Genomic DNA, 18598 nt, shown 5'->3' on the forward strand with positions numbered 1-18598 from the left:
GCACCGAAGCCGCACGCAAATGTACTTGCCCCTTCCATGGTGCCCCCCCTATCATTTTCTTCTGGATCCGCCCCTGGGTGGAAGCCATGTCCACAGTAATTTATCTAAACAATTTCTTGTACTACAGCTGCCTTAAAAGATCTAACACCTATTGAAGCTTTGTCAAAGGGAAAACCAAGTGTGAAATGTCTTTGGAAGCACTGCTTATGTCCATATACCAAAGGGGAAAAAAAATCAGGATTTTAATACCTACCAGTAAATCCTTTTCTCCTAGTCCGTAGAAGATGCTGGGGTCCACTTCATGACCATGGGGTATAGACGGTTCCGCAGGAGACATGGGCACTTTAAGACTTTTCAAGGGTGTGAACTGGCTTCTCACTCTATGCCCTTCCTCCAGACCTCAGTTATAGGAACTGTGCCAAGGGAGACGGACATTTCAAAGAAAGGATTTACTTTTATACTAATGGTGAGATTCATACCAGCTCACACCTCATCCATGCCGCACAACATGGCATTCAACATAACACATGCCAACAGGCATGAACCATTTACAGCAACATGCTGAAAACAAATGAAACACAACTTGTGTAACTATAAAAAACAAACTGCAGGTAAAGTACGCACTGGGTCGGGCACCCAGCATCCTCTACGGACTAGGAGAAAAGGATTTACCGGTAGGTATTAAAAACCTGTTTTCTCATACATCCTAGAGGATGCTGGGGTCCACTTCATGACCATGGGGTTTATACGAAAGCTCCAGTACGGGCGGGAGAGTGCGGATGACCCTGCAGCACCGATTGACCGAACTTTAGGTCCTCATCGGCCAAGGTGTCAAACTTGTAGAACTTTGCAAATGTGTTTGACCCTGACCAAGTAGCTGCTCAGCAAAGTTGTAATGCCAAGACCCCCCAGCAGCAGCCCAGGATGAGCCCACCTTCCTAGTAGAATGGGCCTTCACCGACGTCGGTAATAGCAATCCAGCCGTAGAATGAGCCTGCTAAATCGTACCTCTGATCCAGCGCGCAATAGTCTGCTTGGAATCAGGACACCCAATCTCCTTGGGAGCATACAGGACAAACAGAGCCTCTGTTTTCCGTATCCGAGCTGTTCTAGCTACATAAATCTTCAAAGCCCTAACCACTTCTAGAGACTTTGACTCAGTGAAAGTGTCAGTAGCCACTGGCACCACAATAGGTTGGTTTATGTGGAAAGACGAAACCACCTTTGGAAGAAATTGCTGACGAGTTCTTAGCTCAGCCCTATCTTCATGTAATATCAAGTAAGGGCTCTTGTGAGACAAGGCCCCTAACTCCAACACCCGCCTTTCAGACGCCAAGGCCAAAAGCATCACCACTTTTCAAGTGAGAAACTTCAACTCTATCTCCTGTAGAGATTTAAACCAATGTGATTGAAGGAACTGCAGCACCACATTAAGGTCCCAAGGTGCCATTGGAGGCACAAATGGAGGCTGGATGTGCAGAACCCCCTTCACGAAGGTCTGAACTTCTGAAAGAGATGCCAATTGGAAGAATACTGATAAGGACGAAATCTGGACCTTGATTGACCCCAATCTAAGGCCCACATCCACACCAGCCTGCAGAAAATGGAGAAAACGTTCCACTCAAACTCTTCCGTAGGAGCCTTCTTGGATTCACACCAAGACACATATTTTCTCCAAATACGGTGGGAATGTTTAGACATTACTCCTTTCCTGGCCTGAATAAGAGTGGGGATGACATCCTTGGGAATACCCTTTTGGGCTAGGATCTGGCGCTCAATAGCCATGCCGTCAAACGTAGCCGCGGTAAGTCTTGATACACACACGGCCCCTGCTGTAGTAGTTCCTCTCGAGGAGGAAGAGGCCGAAGATCTTCTATGAGCAACTCCTGAAGATCTGGATACCAAGCCATCCTTGGCCAGTCTGGGGCAATGAAGACTGCTCGAACTCTTGTTCTTCTTCTTATTTTGAGAACTTTTGGAATCAGTGGAAGTGGAGGGAAAACATATGCCGACCGAAACACCCACTGGGTCACCAGTGCATCCACTGCTATTGCTTGAGGGTCTCTCGACCTGGAACAATATCTCTGAAGCTTCCTGTTTAGACGAGATGCCATCATGTCTACTTGAGGAACTCCCCAAAGACTTGTCACTTCTGCGAAGACTTCTTGGTGGAGGCCCCACTCTCCTGGATGGAGATCGTGTCTGCTGAGGAAGTCTGCTTCCCAGTTGTCCACTCCCGGAATGAAAATTGCTGACAGAGCTCTTACATGTCTTTCTGCCCAGAGGAGAATCCTTATCACCTCTGCCATTGCTGCTCTGCTTTTCGTTCTGCCATGCCTGTTTATGTACGCGACTGCTGTTACATTGTCCGACTGGATCTGCACGGGATGATCTTGAAGAAGATGTACCGCTTGTAGAAGGCCGTTGTAAATGGCTCTCAATTCCAGAATGTTTATGTGAAGGCAGGCTTCCTGACTTGACCATTTTCCTTGGAAGCTTTCCCTCTGCGTGACAGCTCCCCAGCCTCAGCATCCGTGGTTATTAGGACCCAGTCGTGAATCCCAAACCTGCGTCCCTCTAGTAGGTGAGAACTGTGTAGCCACCACAGGAGCAAAATCCTGGCTTTGGGGGACAGGATTATTCTGGTGCATGTGTAGGTGGGATCCAGACCACTTGTCCAACAGGTCACACTGGAATACTCTGGCATGAAATCGGCCAAACTGTATGGCCTCGTAGGCCGCTACCATTTTCCCCAACAACCGAATGCATTGATGGATCGACACGCTTGTTGGTTTCAATATTTGTTTGACCATTTTCTGGATTTCCAGAGCCTTTTCCACTGGAAGAAATACTCTCCCTACTTCTGTGTCCAGAATCATCCCTAAAAAGGACAATCTTGTCGTCGATTCCAACTGCAACTTTGGAAAATTCGTGATCCATCCATGTTGTTGGATTATTGACAGGGAAAGTGCGATGTTCTGCACCAACTGTTTCCTGGATCTTGCTTTTATCAGGAGATCGTCCAGATAAGGAATTATATTGACTCCTTTTTGACGAAGGAGGACCATCATCTCCGCCATCACTTTGGTGAATACCCTCAGTGCCGTGGAGAGTCCGAACGGCAACGTCTGGAACTGGTAATGGCAATCCTGTACTGCGAATCTCAGATAAGCTTGGTGAGGAGGATAAATGGGAACATGCAAGTAAGCATCCTTCATGTCTACTGACACCATGAAGTCCCCCTCCTCCAGACTGGAAATCACTGCCCTCGTTGATTCCATCTTGAACTTGAACCTTTTCAGGTAGAGATTCAGATTTTTAGGTTTAAAATCAGTTTAACCGAGCCATCCGGCTTCGGAACTACGAAGAGGCTCGAATAAAAACTTTCTTCTTTGCTGTGACAAGGGTAGCAGGACAATGACCTGATCCTGACATAATTTTTGAATTGCCATTGTGTTACTGCCTCTCTTTCTGGAAGAGAAGCTGGCAAGGTCGATTTGAAAAATCGGCATGGGGGGACGTCTTAAAACTCTAGTTTGTACCCATGGGACACTATTTGTAAGACCCATAGGTCCAGGCCAGATTGAATCCAGATTTGACTGAAAAGTTTCAGATCTGCTCCCACCCGAGCGGACTCCCGCAAGGGAGCCCCAGCGTCATGCTGCAGATTTGGCAGAAGCAGGGGTGGACTTCTGCTCCTGTGAACCGGGAGACGCTGCAGATTTCTTTCCTTTTCCCCTCCCCATACCTGCAAAAAAAGGGGGAACCTTTGGCCTTTTTGTATTTGTTGGGCCGAAAGGACTGCATGTGAGAGTGATGTGTCTTTTTCGCCGGTGTAGGAGCATGAGGCAAGAATGTCGACTTACCTGCGGTAGCCGCCGAGACTAACGCATCCAGCCCATCACCAAACAAGGCCTCCCCTTTATACAGGAGAGTCTCCATATTTCTTTTGGAATCTGCATCAGTGTTCCACTGGCGAATCCACAACACCCACCGAGCCCATACTGCCATGGTAGCGGTTCTTGATCCCAAGAGACCAATATATTTCATGGTTTCTAGTACGTACACAGCAGTGTCTTTGATATGACCTAACGTTAGGAGTATCTCGTCGCCATCTATTGTGTAAATGTCTAATGACAAATTTTCTGACCACTTCTCAATAGCACTACTCACCCACGCACAGACAATTGTAGGCCTGAGTAGTGTCCCATTGGCCACATCAATAGATCACCTCACTCACTTGCGCCTGTCGGCTCCTTAAGTGAAGCCATTCCAGGCGCAGGGAGAAACACCTTTTCTCTTTTATGACAGGGCCCTATCTAAAATGCGGGGTGACTCCCACCTTTTGGAAAAAGGTAAGTTGCCTGAATTCCTTTTGGGAATCTGAATTTTTTTTTCAGGTTAAATCAGACTCCCTCCAAGAGACTGTTCAACTCCTGAGGTGGAGGGAAAATTACATTACTTCTTTACTAAAGTAAACCCTCTCCTTGTGGTAAAAGAGGGAGCTTTGTAACTGCTAACACCACCTTTATAGCTAAAACATGTTTTGAATGCTTTTTTGCTATCTTAGGACCTATTCCCCTGGAATCACTAGTGTCGACACAGGAATTACAGTCCGTGTCGGTAGGAGTTTGTACTACTTGTGAAAATTTGTATGTGACCCAGAGGGGTCCCTGTGGATGAAATGCAGAACTATTAAAAATCACATCTTCAACAGATTATTTTTAGTTTTCTGTATGAGATTCAGTCCAACCTCTTACTGATATGATTCACACTATCATGTAACCTTTCACCCAGTCAGGCTCTTGGTGTCATATTACACCTCTGTGTCCCTAACATGTCTCCCACAGAGGAAGAATTCCCTGCCACAGACATGTCACACACGTGCACAACTCCACCACAGACACTCCGGGACTTAAAGGGGAGAGATCCACAGTAAAATCTGTCAGAGGGACACAGATAGGATTTGCCAGTTCACAACCCAGCGCCAGTAACACAATGTCTGTGAACACAAAATGCCCACTGACATGCAGCGCTTTTATAATGTTAATCACACATTTATATAGCACCAAATTCACTGTGGCCCCCCCTGTTTTTGCACCCTACTACTTGTTCAGCAGTGGAGGAGGACCAGCGTTGTTCTCTGCAGTCTGGAAGAGAGAAAATGGCGCTGAGCAGTGTGCTGGCTGACTGAGGAGGAAGCTCCACTCTTCAATGGTGTGTTTCTCCTCAGCTTTTATTAGGTAATTTTTTATACTGGCAGGGGTAGGACTGTGCCTCAGCAACTTATGCCCCTTATTTATGCCAGTTTCCATAGGTTTCATGCTGCCCAGGGAGCCCCCTCCGCGCCCTGCACCCTGCAGTGCCTGTGTATGTGTGGGCAACATGGCGTGCTGCGCTCCCGCCAGCCGCGCGGTACCTTTAGCCGTCACTTTCTTGATTGAAGATCTGTCTTCTAACATAAGTCATTTCAGAGAAACTCAGTAGAGCTCCCCTGAAGTGTATCCAGTCTGCCTGGGCACATTTCTAAAACTGAGGTCTGGAGGAGGGGCATAGAGGGAGGAGCCAGTTCACACCCTTGAAAAGTCTTAGGGCCATATGCAATTGCGGTTGAATTGCCGCAAATGTCAAAAAACGGGGCATTTTCGAAACAAAAAAATGATACGACAATGCAAAACAGTACTTTTTCGACAAAAAAAACGGCTGTTTCAGATTCGACATTTTGCAATTCGACAGTTTTCAAATTCGACATGTCTGCAATGGTAAAAATGCGGCTTTTCGACAAAAGTATATTCAATTGAAGAATGTCGATTTGACAACAGTGCTTTTCGACAGTCATTTCATCAATTTCAGTCCGCCTCATTTTGCTGGCGGGATCTAATAAAAAAATTTCAAAACATGTTTTTTTGTGTTTTTTTTTATTGCTACTAGCATATCTATTTATGTTAGAAGGGATTATCTACTTGGTTTGTCTATTTAGGAGCCACAAGTATTATTTAATATATTTTTTAAAAGATATTTTTTTTATTTTTACTGACTAAAATAATATGGAGAGATCAGAGCATGTTTTTCAGTGGGAAGGGGTGGGAATGGGTTCAAAATCAAGAAAAAAATGCGTGGGGTCCCCCCTCCTAAGCATAACCAGCCTCGGGCTCTTCCAGCCGGTCCTGTTTGTAAAAATACGGGGGGGGGAAATTGACAGGGGATCCCCCCGTATTTGAACAACCAGCACCAGGCTCTACATCCGGTCCTGGTGCAAAAAATATGTGGGGACAAAAGACGTAGGGGTCCCCTGTATTTTTCACACCAGCACCGGGCTCCACTAGCTGGAGAGATAATGCCACAGCCGGGGGACACTTTTATACCGGTCCCTACGGCCGTGGCATTAAATCCCCAACTAGTCATCCCTGGCCGGGGTACCCTGGAGGAGTGGGGACCCCTTAAATCAAGAGGTCCCCCCCTCCAGCCACCCAAGGGCCAGGGGTGAAGCCCGAGGCTGTCCACCCCATCCAAGGGCGGTGGATGGGAGGCTGATAGCCAAGTGACAAAATAAAGAATATTGTTTTTTGTAGCAGAACTACAAGTCCCAGCAAGCCTCCCCCGCAAGCTGGTACTTGGAGAACCACAAGTACCAGCATGCGGGGGGGAAATGGGCCCGCTGGTACCTGTAGTTCTACTGCAAAAAAATGACCCAAATAAAAACAGTACACACACCGTTAAAGTAAAACTTTATTACATACATGCACACCGACGCACACATACTTACCTATGTTGACACGTCGACTCGGTCCCCTTCACCAGTAGAATCCATGGTGTACCTGTAAATAAAATTATACTCACAAAAATCCTGTGTAGATCTGTCCTCTTCAGAGCTTGTAATCCACGTACTTGTCAAAATAATAAAACGCAAAACCCGATCCACGCACTGAAAGGGGTCCCATGTTTACACATGGGACCCCTTTCCCCGACTGCTGGGACCCCCCGTGACTGCTGTCAAAGAGGGTCCCCTGAGCCAATCAGGGAGCGCCACGTCGTGGCACTCTCCTGATTGGCTGTGCGCGTCTGAGCTGTCAGGCGGCGCATAGCGCATAGACGCTCCATTATATTCAATGGTGGGAACTTTGCGGTCAGCGGTTGGCCTCGAGGTTACTCACGGTCAACCGCTGACCGCAAAGTTCCCACCATTGGATACAATGGAGCGCCTATGCGCTACATTGTATCTCGAGTGCGCCGCCTGACAGCTCAGACGCGCACAGCCAATCAGGAGAGTGCCACGACGTGGCGCTCCCTGATTGGCTCAAGGGACCCTCTTTGACAGCAGTCACGGGGGGTCCCGTCAGTCGAGGAAAAGAGGTCCCATGTGTAAACATGGGACCCCTTTCAGTGCATGGATCGGGTTTTGCGTTTTATTATTTTGACAAGTATGTGGATTACAAGCTCTGAAGAGGACAGATCTACACAGGATTTTTGTGAGTATAATTTTATTTACAGGTACACCATGGATTCTACTGGTGAAGGGGACCGAAAGTTATACTTTCACGGTGTGTGTGTGTGTACTGTTTTTATTTTTTGCAGTAGAACTACAGGTACCAGTGGGCCCGTTCCCCCCCCCCCCCCCCACATGCTAATGCTAGTGGTTCTCCAAGTACCAGCTTGCGGGTGAGGCTTGCTGGGACTTGTAGTTCTGCTACAAAAAACAATATTCTTTATTTTGTCACTTGGCTATCAGCATCCCTTCCGCCGCCATTGGATGGGGGGGGGGGGGGGGGGGGACAGCCTCGGGCTTCATCCCAGGCCCTTGGGTGGCTGGTGAGGGGGGCTTGATTTAAGGGGTCCCCACTCCTCCAGGGTACCCCGGCCAGGGATGACTATTTGGGGATTTAATGCCACGGCCGCAGGGACCGGTATAAAAGTGTCCCCCGGCTGTGGCATTATCACTCCAGCTAGTGGAGCCCGGTGCTGGTGTGAAAAATACGGGGGACCCCTACGTCTTTTGTCCCCCATAATTTTTGCACCAGGACCGGACGCAGTGCCCGGTGCTGGTTGTTCAAATACGGGGGATCCCCTGTCAATTTTCCCCCCGTATTTTTACAACCAGGACCTGCTTGAAGAGCCCGAGGCTGGTTATGCTTAGGAGGGGGGACCCCACGCATTTATTTTCTTGATTTTTTAAACACTTTTGTGCCATCCATGAAGTCGAAACCAGGACGCACGCTATCATCAATTGGTCCGTTTTTCGACAGCGGGACCTTTTATACCCCATGGTCATGAAGTGGACCCCAGCATCCTCTAGGACGTATGAGAAAAAAAGATGCAAGTGGGATTCAAAGTCAGTAAAGTGCATCATGCTTGGATATTGGGGGTCATTCTGACCTGATCGTAGCGCTATGATCACTTACACCAACATGCGGGGGGGACGCCCAGCACAGGGCTAGTCCGCCCCGCATGTCAGTCCGCCCCCCCCCCCCCCCCGCACAGGTACAAAAGCATTGCACAGCAGCGATGCTTTTGTACCTGTAGAGTAACTCCCTGCCAGCGCAGCTCCTGCGGCTGGCCGGGGAGTTACTCGTCGCTGCCCTCGGAAGCAGCGGCTGCATGTGATGTCACGCAGCCACTGAGGTCCGCCCCCCGCACGGTCCAGCCATGCCTGCGTTGGCCGGACCACTCCCCTAAAACGGCGGGCAAGCGCAGCCGTGCCGCCCCCTCCCGCCCAGCGACCGTCTCTGCCTGTCAATCAGGCAGAGGCGATCGCTAGGCAACGACGGCCTTCGGACGTCTGGCAAGCACCTGCGCACTGCGGCGCCGGCGCATGCACAGTTCTGACCCAATCGCACCGCTGTGAACAACTGAAGCGTGCGATCGGGTCGGAATGACCCCTATTGTCCTGAAAGTAAAGGCTACAGATTGTGAAATCCAAATATCAGAAAACTTGTCAAGTCAAGGGGTGTTATATTTAAAGACACAGCACAAAGTTACAGAAAAGTTGGACTTTGACATGCAGAACAAGTATGTTTCACTGAACATACCAATAGCAGGACATATATCCAGTGTCGGACTGGGGCATAAACGGCCCACCGGGGTATTAAGTAGTAGGGGCCCATGTTTAGGGGTATAGCCAGTCCCAAGAGGGGGTGTGGCCAGCCGCAACATTGGTTTTCCTAACCACTGGAGAATGCATTGGCTGGGCCCTTTGATAAATCTGTTTAGTAAATACTGTTAGTGCATACATGATAATGTAGCAAATTAATAACAGCAATGCACTGTAGACAATTAACCATAGTCCTGTGCAGTATAAGATAACATATGTATAATTCAAGAACAAAGTCTGGAACCTGATCCCTAAGGGTGGTGGGGGAGTGGGGCCCACCGGGGGTTTTTCCCTGTGGCCCAGTCCAAGCCTGCATATACCTGATCCAGCATGGAAGTTCAACTACAGAAAAGGACATTTGCTAGATCATATATCGGCAAACCACCTAAGAGCAAGGTGAGGATTTTGCAAACAACGCATTCAGTTAACTTCTGGATATGTAAGAGCCAAAGTCAAAGACTCGTTGATGTGCGTGGACGTCCAAAATAGGAAAAGAGACTGTAAGATTTGAGAGTTACAAGTACAAAAGACATCAAGTCGTGACTGTAACAGCAAGGCAATGACATGTTAGTGTGTGCGCATGCTGCACATCAAGGGGCCACAGATCATGGGGGCATGCCCAAGTCAGTGGGGCCTAGCCTTGTGGCGTGCCCCCATCTATCTCTGTGACACAAATGAATAGGCAGGAAGGCTGGCAAATAGTAAGCTGTAATGCTGTTCTGTGCGCAGCATGCCTTGCTCTCTGTGTGGCAGGACTGGCCCATCAAGCCATCAGTCCTTCTGGCATTTTCCAGAGAAGCCAAATGACCAGTCCGGCCCTAGTGACATGAGTCCAAAGTTTGTGAGTCAAGAGACTGTTGCCGTGGCCTATGCTGTCTGTGAGAGGAGTCTTGCTGTTGTACCTACAGTATACAGAGGACCAAACCGAAGTTATTTCATATGTTGACGTTCTTTTATGTGTCTAACCCTACCTTGAAATAACAATTAAACTGTAAAAAAAATGCGTTCTAAAAGTATGCGCAGCACTGAGCTGGGACTGCAGTGCTGCGGTCAGTATAAGTCTGGTGCAGGGCACCAGGCACAAAGTATATGTACAGTGTATTTGAAAATGTATTGTAAAGATAAAATACACTTGCCTTTCTCCCTGGTGGTCTAGAGGGAATCCGAAACTCTCTGTGGGCTGTTGTGTTCCCCTAACCACCTCCAATGGTCAGGAGACACTGCTTGGGGATTCTGTCTGTCCATCTTGGAGCTTGGATTCAGACTGGAGGTGGCAGGATTGGTCCCTTAGCAGATTCCTGGAAGTAGTTTTCGAGGGAATTTTTCTCTCTCCCCTGACAAGTCGGCACCTGGACTGTTCCTAACACCCCGGGTGGGCCAAGGCACAGAGCAGTGACCACTCCCCACTGTCCATAAGGAACAATGTTAAAGGTGTTCATGCCTTGGGCATGCATAGCACATGTACTTGATTGGGTAAAGACAACAGGGCAGAACTACCTCCTATGGTTTTGTGTGTTGGAGTAAGATTAAAGAGGAGGGCTGTGAGACCAGAGTTTCTGTGACAGCAAGAAGTATTGAACTGTTGTAAATCTTGTACGCTGTATGCAAAAGAGGAGGAGTCTTTTTAAAGACAATTTGAACAATAAACATCTTGCCTTCAAGACAAATGCCTTCATCTTGCGACCAACAGGAATTCAACACATGCAGTCCCATTCTCCGCCTGTTCTGAGCTGAGCCCAGTGTCTCCATGCGCCACACTCTGTCAGCTACAGTACTGGGGGTCAACCAATGCCAGTCAAGAGGTGTGGTGGCAGTGTATCTATGCATTAACAGTTATTTTATATAGTGCACACATATTCCGCACCACTTTATAGAGAATATTTTTGGCAATTCACATCAGTCCTTGCCCCAGTGGACCTTACAATAAATATTCCCTATCACATGTACACACATTCAATTTTTGTTGGGAGCCAATTAACCTATCAGTATATTTTTGGACTGTGGGAGGAAACCCGAGTACCCGGAGGAAACCCACGCAAGTACAGGGAGAATACACAAACTCCACACAGTTAGGGCCATGGTGGGAATTGAACCCATGACCTCAGTGCTGTGAGGCAGTAATGCTAGCCATTACACCATCCGTACTGCCCATCATACATATACATCAGTAAGCAGTATCAGGTGCTAGTGGTAGGAACCTGAGCAGAAATGCAATTCCAAGGCCGGTGGTAGGACCTGTTGGTTGCAGCAACATACCTGCCCATTGTGCAGTGGGTAGAGTCAGTAACAGGCGTTACCGACGGTAAGAGGGAATACCCTATGGTCAGTTCCTGTAAGAACCCAAACCATTCTGTGATTGCTTGGCGAGGGCAGCAAGGCGCATCCAGAGACAAGGCCCTAAGCCATAATGTGTACTTACTTAGTCAGCAATCACCATGACATTTTCTGCAGGGCTGAAGGCACTAATATATATATATATATATATATATATATACTAGGTGATTCATCGCGCTGCACGGGCGCTTTTCACACCGTCACAGGGGGCTACGCTCCCTAAACCCCTGCACGTCCTTTGGGCGGGCAATATTTTTATTACATGGAGTATTACCTTCAAGCATAATGTTGTTAGTGGTTAATTATTTTACAGGCAAAGGGCGTGCGATGGTCAAGGGGGCATAGGCCCTTGCGATGGCGTGAAGAGCGGACGCAGGGCACGATTAATGACCTAGTGTGTTAATAATATGTTATGTGTACATAATTTAGGTATAAAGACAACGTTTGGTAAATATCACATACACAGTGTGTGTGTTGGAAGATTATTTCTCATAGATATATATCAGTATACAGTCCCTTCCCCTATATAACATCACATACACAGTGTGTGCGCTGGGGAATTATCCCTCATCACAGCATATGGTATTAGCCTCTTACCAGCGTCATTGCCCTTGCCAGGGCAGGCCCAAGCTTATTTTGTTTAGTAAGCTAAAATCTATTTTGGTGCCCCTGGATGGGATAAAAGGGGTGTGGTCTTATAAGAAAGGGGTGTGGCTACACAATTGTACTCCCCGTGGTACAGGCTGATAGTGGTTGACAGGGAGATAATAGGTTACTGGTGAGGCAGGGGTGACAGGGAGATGGTGGGTGACTGAGGCAGGGGTGACAGGGAGATAATAGGTGACTGAGGCAGGTACACATGCCCCCACTGTGCCAGATATGCCCCCAGTGCAGATACACATGCCCCCACTGTGCCAGATATGCCTCCCAGTGCAGATACACATGCCCCCACAGTGCCAGATATGCCTCCAGTGCAGATACACATGCCCCCACAGTGCCGATACACACGCCCCCACTGTGCCAGATATGCCCCCCAGTGCAGATACACATATCTCCACAGTGCCAGATATGCCTCCAGTGCAGATACACATGCCCCCACAGTGCCGATACACACGCCCCCACAGTGCCAGATATGCCCCCAGTGCAGATACACATGCCCCCACAGTGCCGATACACACGCCCCCACAGTGCCAGATATGCCCCCCAGTGCAGATACACATATCTCCACAGTGCCAGATATGCCTCCAGTGCAGATACACATGCCCCCACAGTGTCGATACACACGCCCCCACAGTGCCAGATATGCCCCCCAGTGCAGATACACATATCCCCACAGTGCCAGATATGCCCCCCAGTGCAGATACACATATCCCCACAGTGCCAGATATGCCCCCAGTGCAGATACACATATCCCCACAGTGCCAGATATGCCTCCAGTGTAGATACACATGCCCCTACAGTGCCAGATATGCCCCCACTGTGCCGATACACACGCCCCCACTGTGCCAGCTATGCCCCCAGTGCAGATACACATATCACCACAGTGCCAGATATGCCCCCCAGTGCAGATACACATGTCCCCACAGTGCCAGATATGCCGCCCAGTGCCAGATACACATATTCCCACAGTGCCAGATATGCCCCCCAGTGCAGATACACATATTCCCACAGTGCCAGATATGCCCCCCAGTGCAGATACACATATCCCCACAGAGCCAGATATGCCCCCCAGTGCCAGATACACATATTCCAACAGTGCCAGACATGCCCCCCAGTGCAGATACACATATCCCCACAGTGCCAGATATGCCCCCCAGTGCCAGATACACATATTCCCACAGTGCCAGATATGCCCCCCAGTGCAGATACACATATTCCCACAGTGCCAGATATGCCCCCAGTGCTGATACATGTCCCCACAGTGCCTCCCACAGCGCTAGATATGCCCCCAGTGCTGATACACGTCCCCACAGTGCCTCCCACAGCGCTAGATATGCCCCCAGTGCTGATACACGTCCCCACAGTGCCTCCCACAGCACCAGATATGCCCCCAGTGCTGATACATGTCCCCACAGTGCCTCCCACAGTGCTAGATATGCCCCCAGTGCTGACAAACGTCCCCACAGTGCCTCCCACAGCGCCAGATATGCCCCCAGTGCTGACACACGTCCCCACAGTGCCTCCCACAACGACAGATATGCCCCCAGTGCTGATACATGTCCCCACAGTGCTTCCCACAGAGCCAGATATTCCCCCAGTGCTGATACATGTCCCAACAGTGCTTCCCACAGAGCCAGATATTCCCCCAGTGCTGATACATGTCCCCACAGTGCCTCCCCCCCTGAAAAAAAAGTGCTGCTCACCTGCTGCTGCTGCTGTGAGGGGAGGAGAGCGCAGCGCGCGCCTCTCCTACCCCTCCGTCTCCAATGGCGGTGTCTATCTGAAATTCGTCGCCGGCCCGTGAGCCAATCAGAGCTCGCGGTCCGGCAGCCAATCAGGAGCCTCAGCTGCCGGTCCGCAAGCTCTGATTGGCTCACGGGCCGGCGCCAAATTTCAGATAGACACCGCCGCTGGAGATGTCAGTGCGCGCCGGGCAGCGGTGGCTGGTAGCGGATCGAGCCGCTTGCTAGCCACCACTGCTGTAGATAGTGAGTCACTGTGGCTCACTCTCTGCAGCAGCGCACTCTACTGCCCGGCGCTCAACACGGTTGCGTAGCCCGCGTATGCATTGGGCCGGCCCTGGTCCTCGCACACTGCATACTTCAGACTCTCACTCCACCAGCAGCAGAAACAGCAACCACCATGTGCCTTCCTGGCTACGCAAGGCATACCGTGCAGCCTTCCACAGTCTATTCCCGTGCAGGGGGGGGGTGGGGCCACTGCGTCCCCCCACGGTGCCCCCTTGGAGATGTAGTCCGCAGCTGCCGCTCCCCTTCTCGCTTCCCGGGGAGTAGACGGTGGTGTCGGGAACTACAACTCCCGGCCTCCCCACGGTTTCTCGGCTGACTGAGAGCTGCGCGTCGGCACCCGACAGCTGCGGCTAGGATGTGAGCGGCGGAGAGACACCAGGGAGATCGCAGCGGAGTGGGCATGGAGGACGTCCGTCGTCACACTCCTCCCCCCCCCCTTCCTGCCTCCAGCAGCAGCACACTGTGCTATAGCTGATGGGGAGCCCAGCGGCGGTGTCCAGGCGTCCGCACGACAGTTGCGTTCACCCCCACCCTCCTCCTCTTCCCCCCCGATCCAGGACTGACAGAAGGTCCTCCGCAGCCGCAGCAGTATGGCGGCCACATGGGCAGTGGCGGAGTTCAGTGATACAGTGTATCGTCCTGGGGTGACTGCTAATTGCCCCATTACCCCTGTGGGGACTGTCAAAGCACTGGCTGCTGCTCGGTGTAGTTCTTACTATTAGTCAGCGTGTGTTTTACCTAGTCTCTCCTATCCAGATCTGTGACTCTATGACTCAGAGCTCCTAGCCACGCCCACCATTAGCATATGAGTCATAGGGGGTAATTCCAAGTTGATCGCAGCAGGAATTTTGTTAGCAGTTGGGCAAAACCATGTGCACTGCAGGGGAGGCAGATTTAACATTTGCAGAGAGATTAGATTTGGGTGTGGTGTGTTCAATCTGCAATCTAATTTGCAGTGTAAAAATAAAGCAGCCAGTATTTACCCTGCACAGAAATAAAATAACCCACCCAAATCTAACTATTTCTGCACATTTTATATCTGCCTCCCCTCCAGTGCACATGGTTTTGCCCAACTGCTAACAAAATTCCTGCTGCGATCAACTTGGAATTACCCCCATAGAGTCACAGATCTGGACAAATATATAAGAGATCGATAGATAGATAGATAGATAGATAGATAGATAGATAGATAGATATCTACTGATATTTTGTGCTGTATTCTGTGAATGTTCTGTAAAAGAAAGAGAGGAAAAAGTAACAATAGCTGGCTAGTTTAATAAATAAAATAAAAGTAAATAAAATCAGCTATTGTCAGGGAGAATTAAACCTGGAGCAAGTGAGTGGAAAATGGACACATTTTATTGGGTATCAGCCAACTTGGACCTCTAGACTGGTAGCTCCCAGAGGACAGGTCCATAAAGTAGGTAAGAATGAATTGGAGGCTTTGTAAGAACTATGGGCGTCATTCCGACCCGATCACTCGCTGCAGTTTGTCGCAGCGCAGCGATCAGGTCGGAACTGCGCATGCGCCGGCGCCGCAGTGCGCCGGCGCATGGCAGCTTTCGTTACCTAGCGATCGCCTCTGAGACAGAGCCGGTCGCTAGGTGGGAGGGGGCTGAAGGTTTGGGGGGGAGCAGTCCGGCCAATGCAGGCGTGGCCGGACCATTGGGGGGGCTGGCCGTGGCGGCTGCGCGACGTGTCACGCAGCCGCAGCGGCCAGCGGGAGCAACGAGCAACTTCCGGCCAGCCGCAGGAGCTGTGCTGGCCGGGAGTTACTCCTCGAATACAAAGGTATCGCCTCTGTGCGATACGTTTGTATTTGTGCGGGGGAACCGGCACTGACATGCGGGGTGGACTAGCCCTGTGCTGGGCATCCCCCCACATGTCTGAGTTAACGATCGTAGCTGTGCTAAATTTAGCACAGCTACGATCAACTCGGAATGACCCCCTATACTCAATGGATGTTTTGTTAAAATACAACTATTTAAATAAACAAATAAAAAAATTAGTACCAGGAGCGCTGAGTTCACGTTTCAAGCCCATCGTTAAAATGTATTACTCTCTGTGTACTACTCGCCTTGTATCTGTAACTCCTGCTTCCAGTTTACAGTCTGGGGATCGTGCAGCATCTGGTGCAGACTGTGTGGGTCTTTACTGAAGAGAAAGTATGTATTGGTGTAAGGATCCAAGGGATCTGTCATTTCCTAGGTAGAGATGGAGATTTGAAATGACCACTAAAGCCCCACATGATAAACTTCAGCTCTGCTAAAAAGAAATGTATTACCACCACCAGCGGCAGCTTCAGCTCCTGGGCTGCAGCACCGACCATGTAGTGCAGGGGGGAACCGCTTAGCACATATAAGCATGCATGTTATCGTGTATGCAATATATATGCTGGTTGGTTCCTCCGCGGATCGGGTGCGTATCTGGCGCCGTGTGGTACATGGGAATCAGCATAAGGCTTCACAATTGCGGATAATCCATTATGTGGTGCAGGTGGCCAACTGTAGGACCAGTCTTCTATTCCATTGCTGCCCATTGGTTTATAACCCAGTTTCCACTGTTTACAAAAAATCTTTTTAACTGCACAAAGTAAACAGTGACAAAAATCATGAAGCTTCCCTGACAGAACAGTAGAGGGATGCTATTAATACTGCCCTGTCCTAGGGATGGCCATTGGCAACCAGGGGTTTGCAAGCATCCATGATTGTAGCCCGAAGGGTGATGGTTTTGCTACTTGATTGCAGGATTGTGATGGTTTCCACTATTGGGGGTAATTCCAAGTTGATCGCAGCAGAATTTTTTTTTAGCAGTTGGGCAAAACCATGTGCACTGCAGGGGAGGCAGATATAACATGTGCAGAGAGAGTTAGATTTGGGTGGGGTGTGTTCAATCTGCAATCTAATTTGCAGTGTAAAAATAAAGCAGCCAGTATTTACCCAGCACAGAAACAAAATAACCAACCCAAATCTTACTCTCTCTGCACATGTTATATCTGCCTCCCCTGCAGTGCACATGGTTTTGCCCAACTGCTAACAAAATTCCTGCTGCGATCAACTTGGAATTACCCCCATGGTTTTGCCCATTAGCTAAAAAATTTGCTGCAGTGATCAGGTCTGAATTAGGCCCCATGATTACTCCCCCTTTCTTCTCTGTTGCATCTTGGGTGAGACCTTGAAGGTACTGGTGCTAGCAATTGTTTAAGTTAACCCCTGAAGTCATGTAGTGTGCTTCATCATTCTGTAAGCAGACTCTGGCTCCTCTTGGCAGAAAAACGTCATCACTACTTAGTACAGTATAGTAGCAGGGGCGGAACTGTGGGAGGCAGTGGAGTCGGCTGCCGCCGGGCTCCTGACCTGCAGGGGGCACATCTCCTCCACTGTCTCCCGCTGCCTGATCGCTGCTGCTCAGCGGCGGAACTTGCGCCTGTGCAAGCGGTGCAATGCACCGAGGCTCAGCGCTAAGAAGGGGCTCACAGCCGGAGCAGTGTAATGAGTCACACTGACTCATTACACGCTGCCGCCGCTGCGCTGCACAGGAGGAAGCCGCCGGACGTGAGCGTACAGCACCAGCAAGTGAGAAGGGTGAGCTCATCACCCTTCATCTCGGCTGCATCTTCCTCCAGAATCCTGGTCTCTGCCACCGCTGCATCCTGGGAGAAGGGGGAGGGAGGAGGGACAGTCACGGCAGCAATGTGTGTGGAGAGTGAGGACTGGGAGACATCGGCTCAGCTGCAGTGAGGAGCCTTACAGGAGCCAGGAGGTGCAAAGTATGTTGTACACACATGCAAATGCTGGCTGTGTGTATTTAGCTGTGTGTGTGTTTTGCTATGGGTGTATGTGTTTTGCTAGGGATGTATGTGTGTGGTTTTGCTATGGGGGTGTGTATGTATTTTGCTATTGGTGTATATATACTGTATTTCTCTGACGTCCTAGTGGATGCTGGGACTCCGTCAGGACCATGGGGATTAGCGGCTCCGCAGGAGACAGGGCACAAAAATAAAAGCTTGAGGACTAGGTGGTGTGCACTGGCTCCTCCCCCTATGACCCTCCTCCAAGCCTCAGTTAGGTTTTTGTGCCCGTCCGAGCAGGGTGCAATCTAGGTGGCTCTCCTAAAGAGCTGCTTAGAAAAAGTTATTAGGTTTTTTATTTTCAGTGAGTCCTGCTGGCAACAGGCTCACTGCAACGAGGGACTTAGGGGAGAAGAAGTGAACTCACCTGCGTGCAGGATGGATTGGCTTCTTAGGCTACTGGACACCATTAGCTCCAGAGGGATCGAACACAGGCTCAGCCATGGAGTCCGGGCCCGGAGCCGTGCCGCCGACCCCCTTGCAGATGCCGAAAAGTGAAGAGGTCCAGAAACCGGCGGCAGAAGACTTTTCAGTCTTCATGAGGTAGCGCACAGCACTGCAGCTGTGCGCCATTGTTGTCAGCACACTTCACACCAGCGGTCACTGAGGGTGCAGGGCGCTGGGGGGGGGCGCCCT

At 49.9% G+C, this 18598-nt stretch overlaps 1 protein-coding gene across 2 annotated transcripts in view; it reads right to left on the reverse strand.

The window, feature by feature from the left end:
• LOC135054955 (glycine N-acyltransferase-like) overlaps positions 1–18598 on the reverse strand; it is a 167666-nt gene that overhangs the window by 19417 nt on the left and 129651 nt on the right. For both annotated transcript variants that reach the window (XM_063958456.1, XM_063958455.1), the window contains exon 4: positions 16190–16316. In XM_063958456.1, the coding sequence (XP_063814526.1) occupies positions 16190–16316 (127 nt within the window). The remainder of the gene's footprint in view (positions 1–16189; positions 16317–18598) is intronic.

Source organism: Pseudophryne corroboree, chromosome 3, assembly GCF_028390025.1.
Source record: "Pseudophryne corroboree isolate aPseCor3 chromosome 3, aPseCor3.hap2, whole genome shotgun sequence".
NCBI lineage: Eukaryota > Metazoa > Chordata > Amphibia > Anura > Myobatrachidae > Pseudophryne > Pseudophryne corroboree.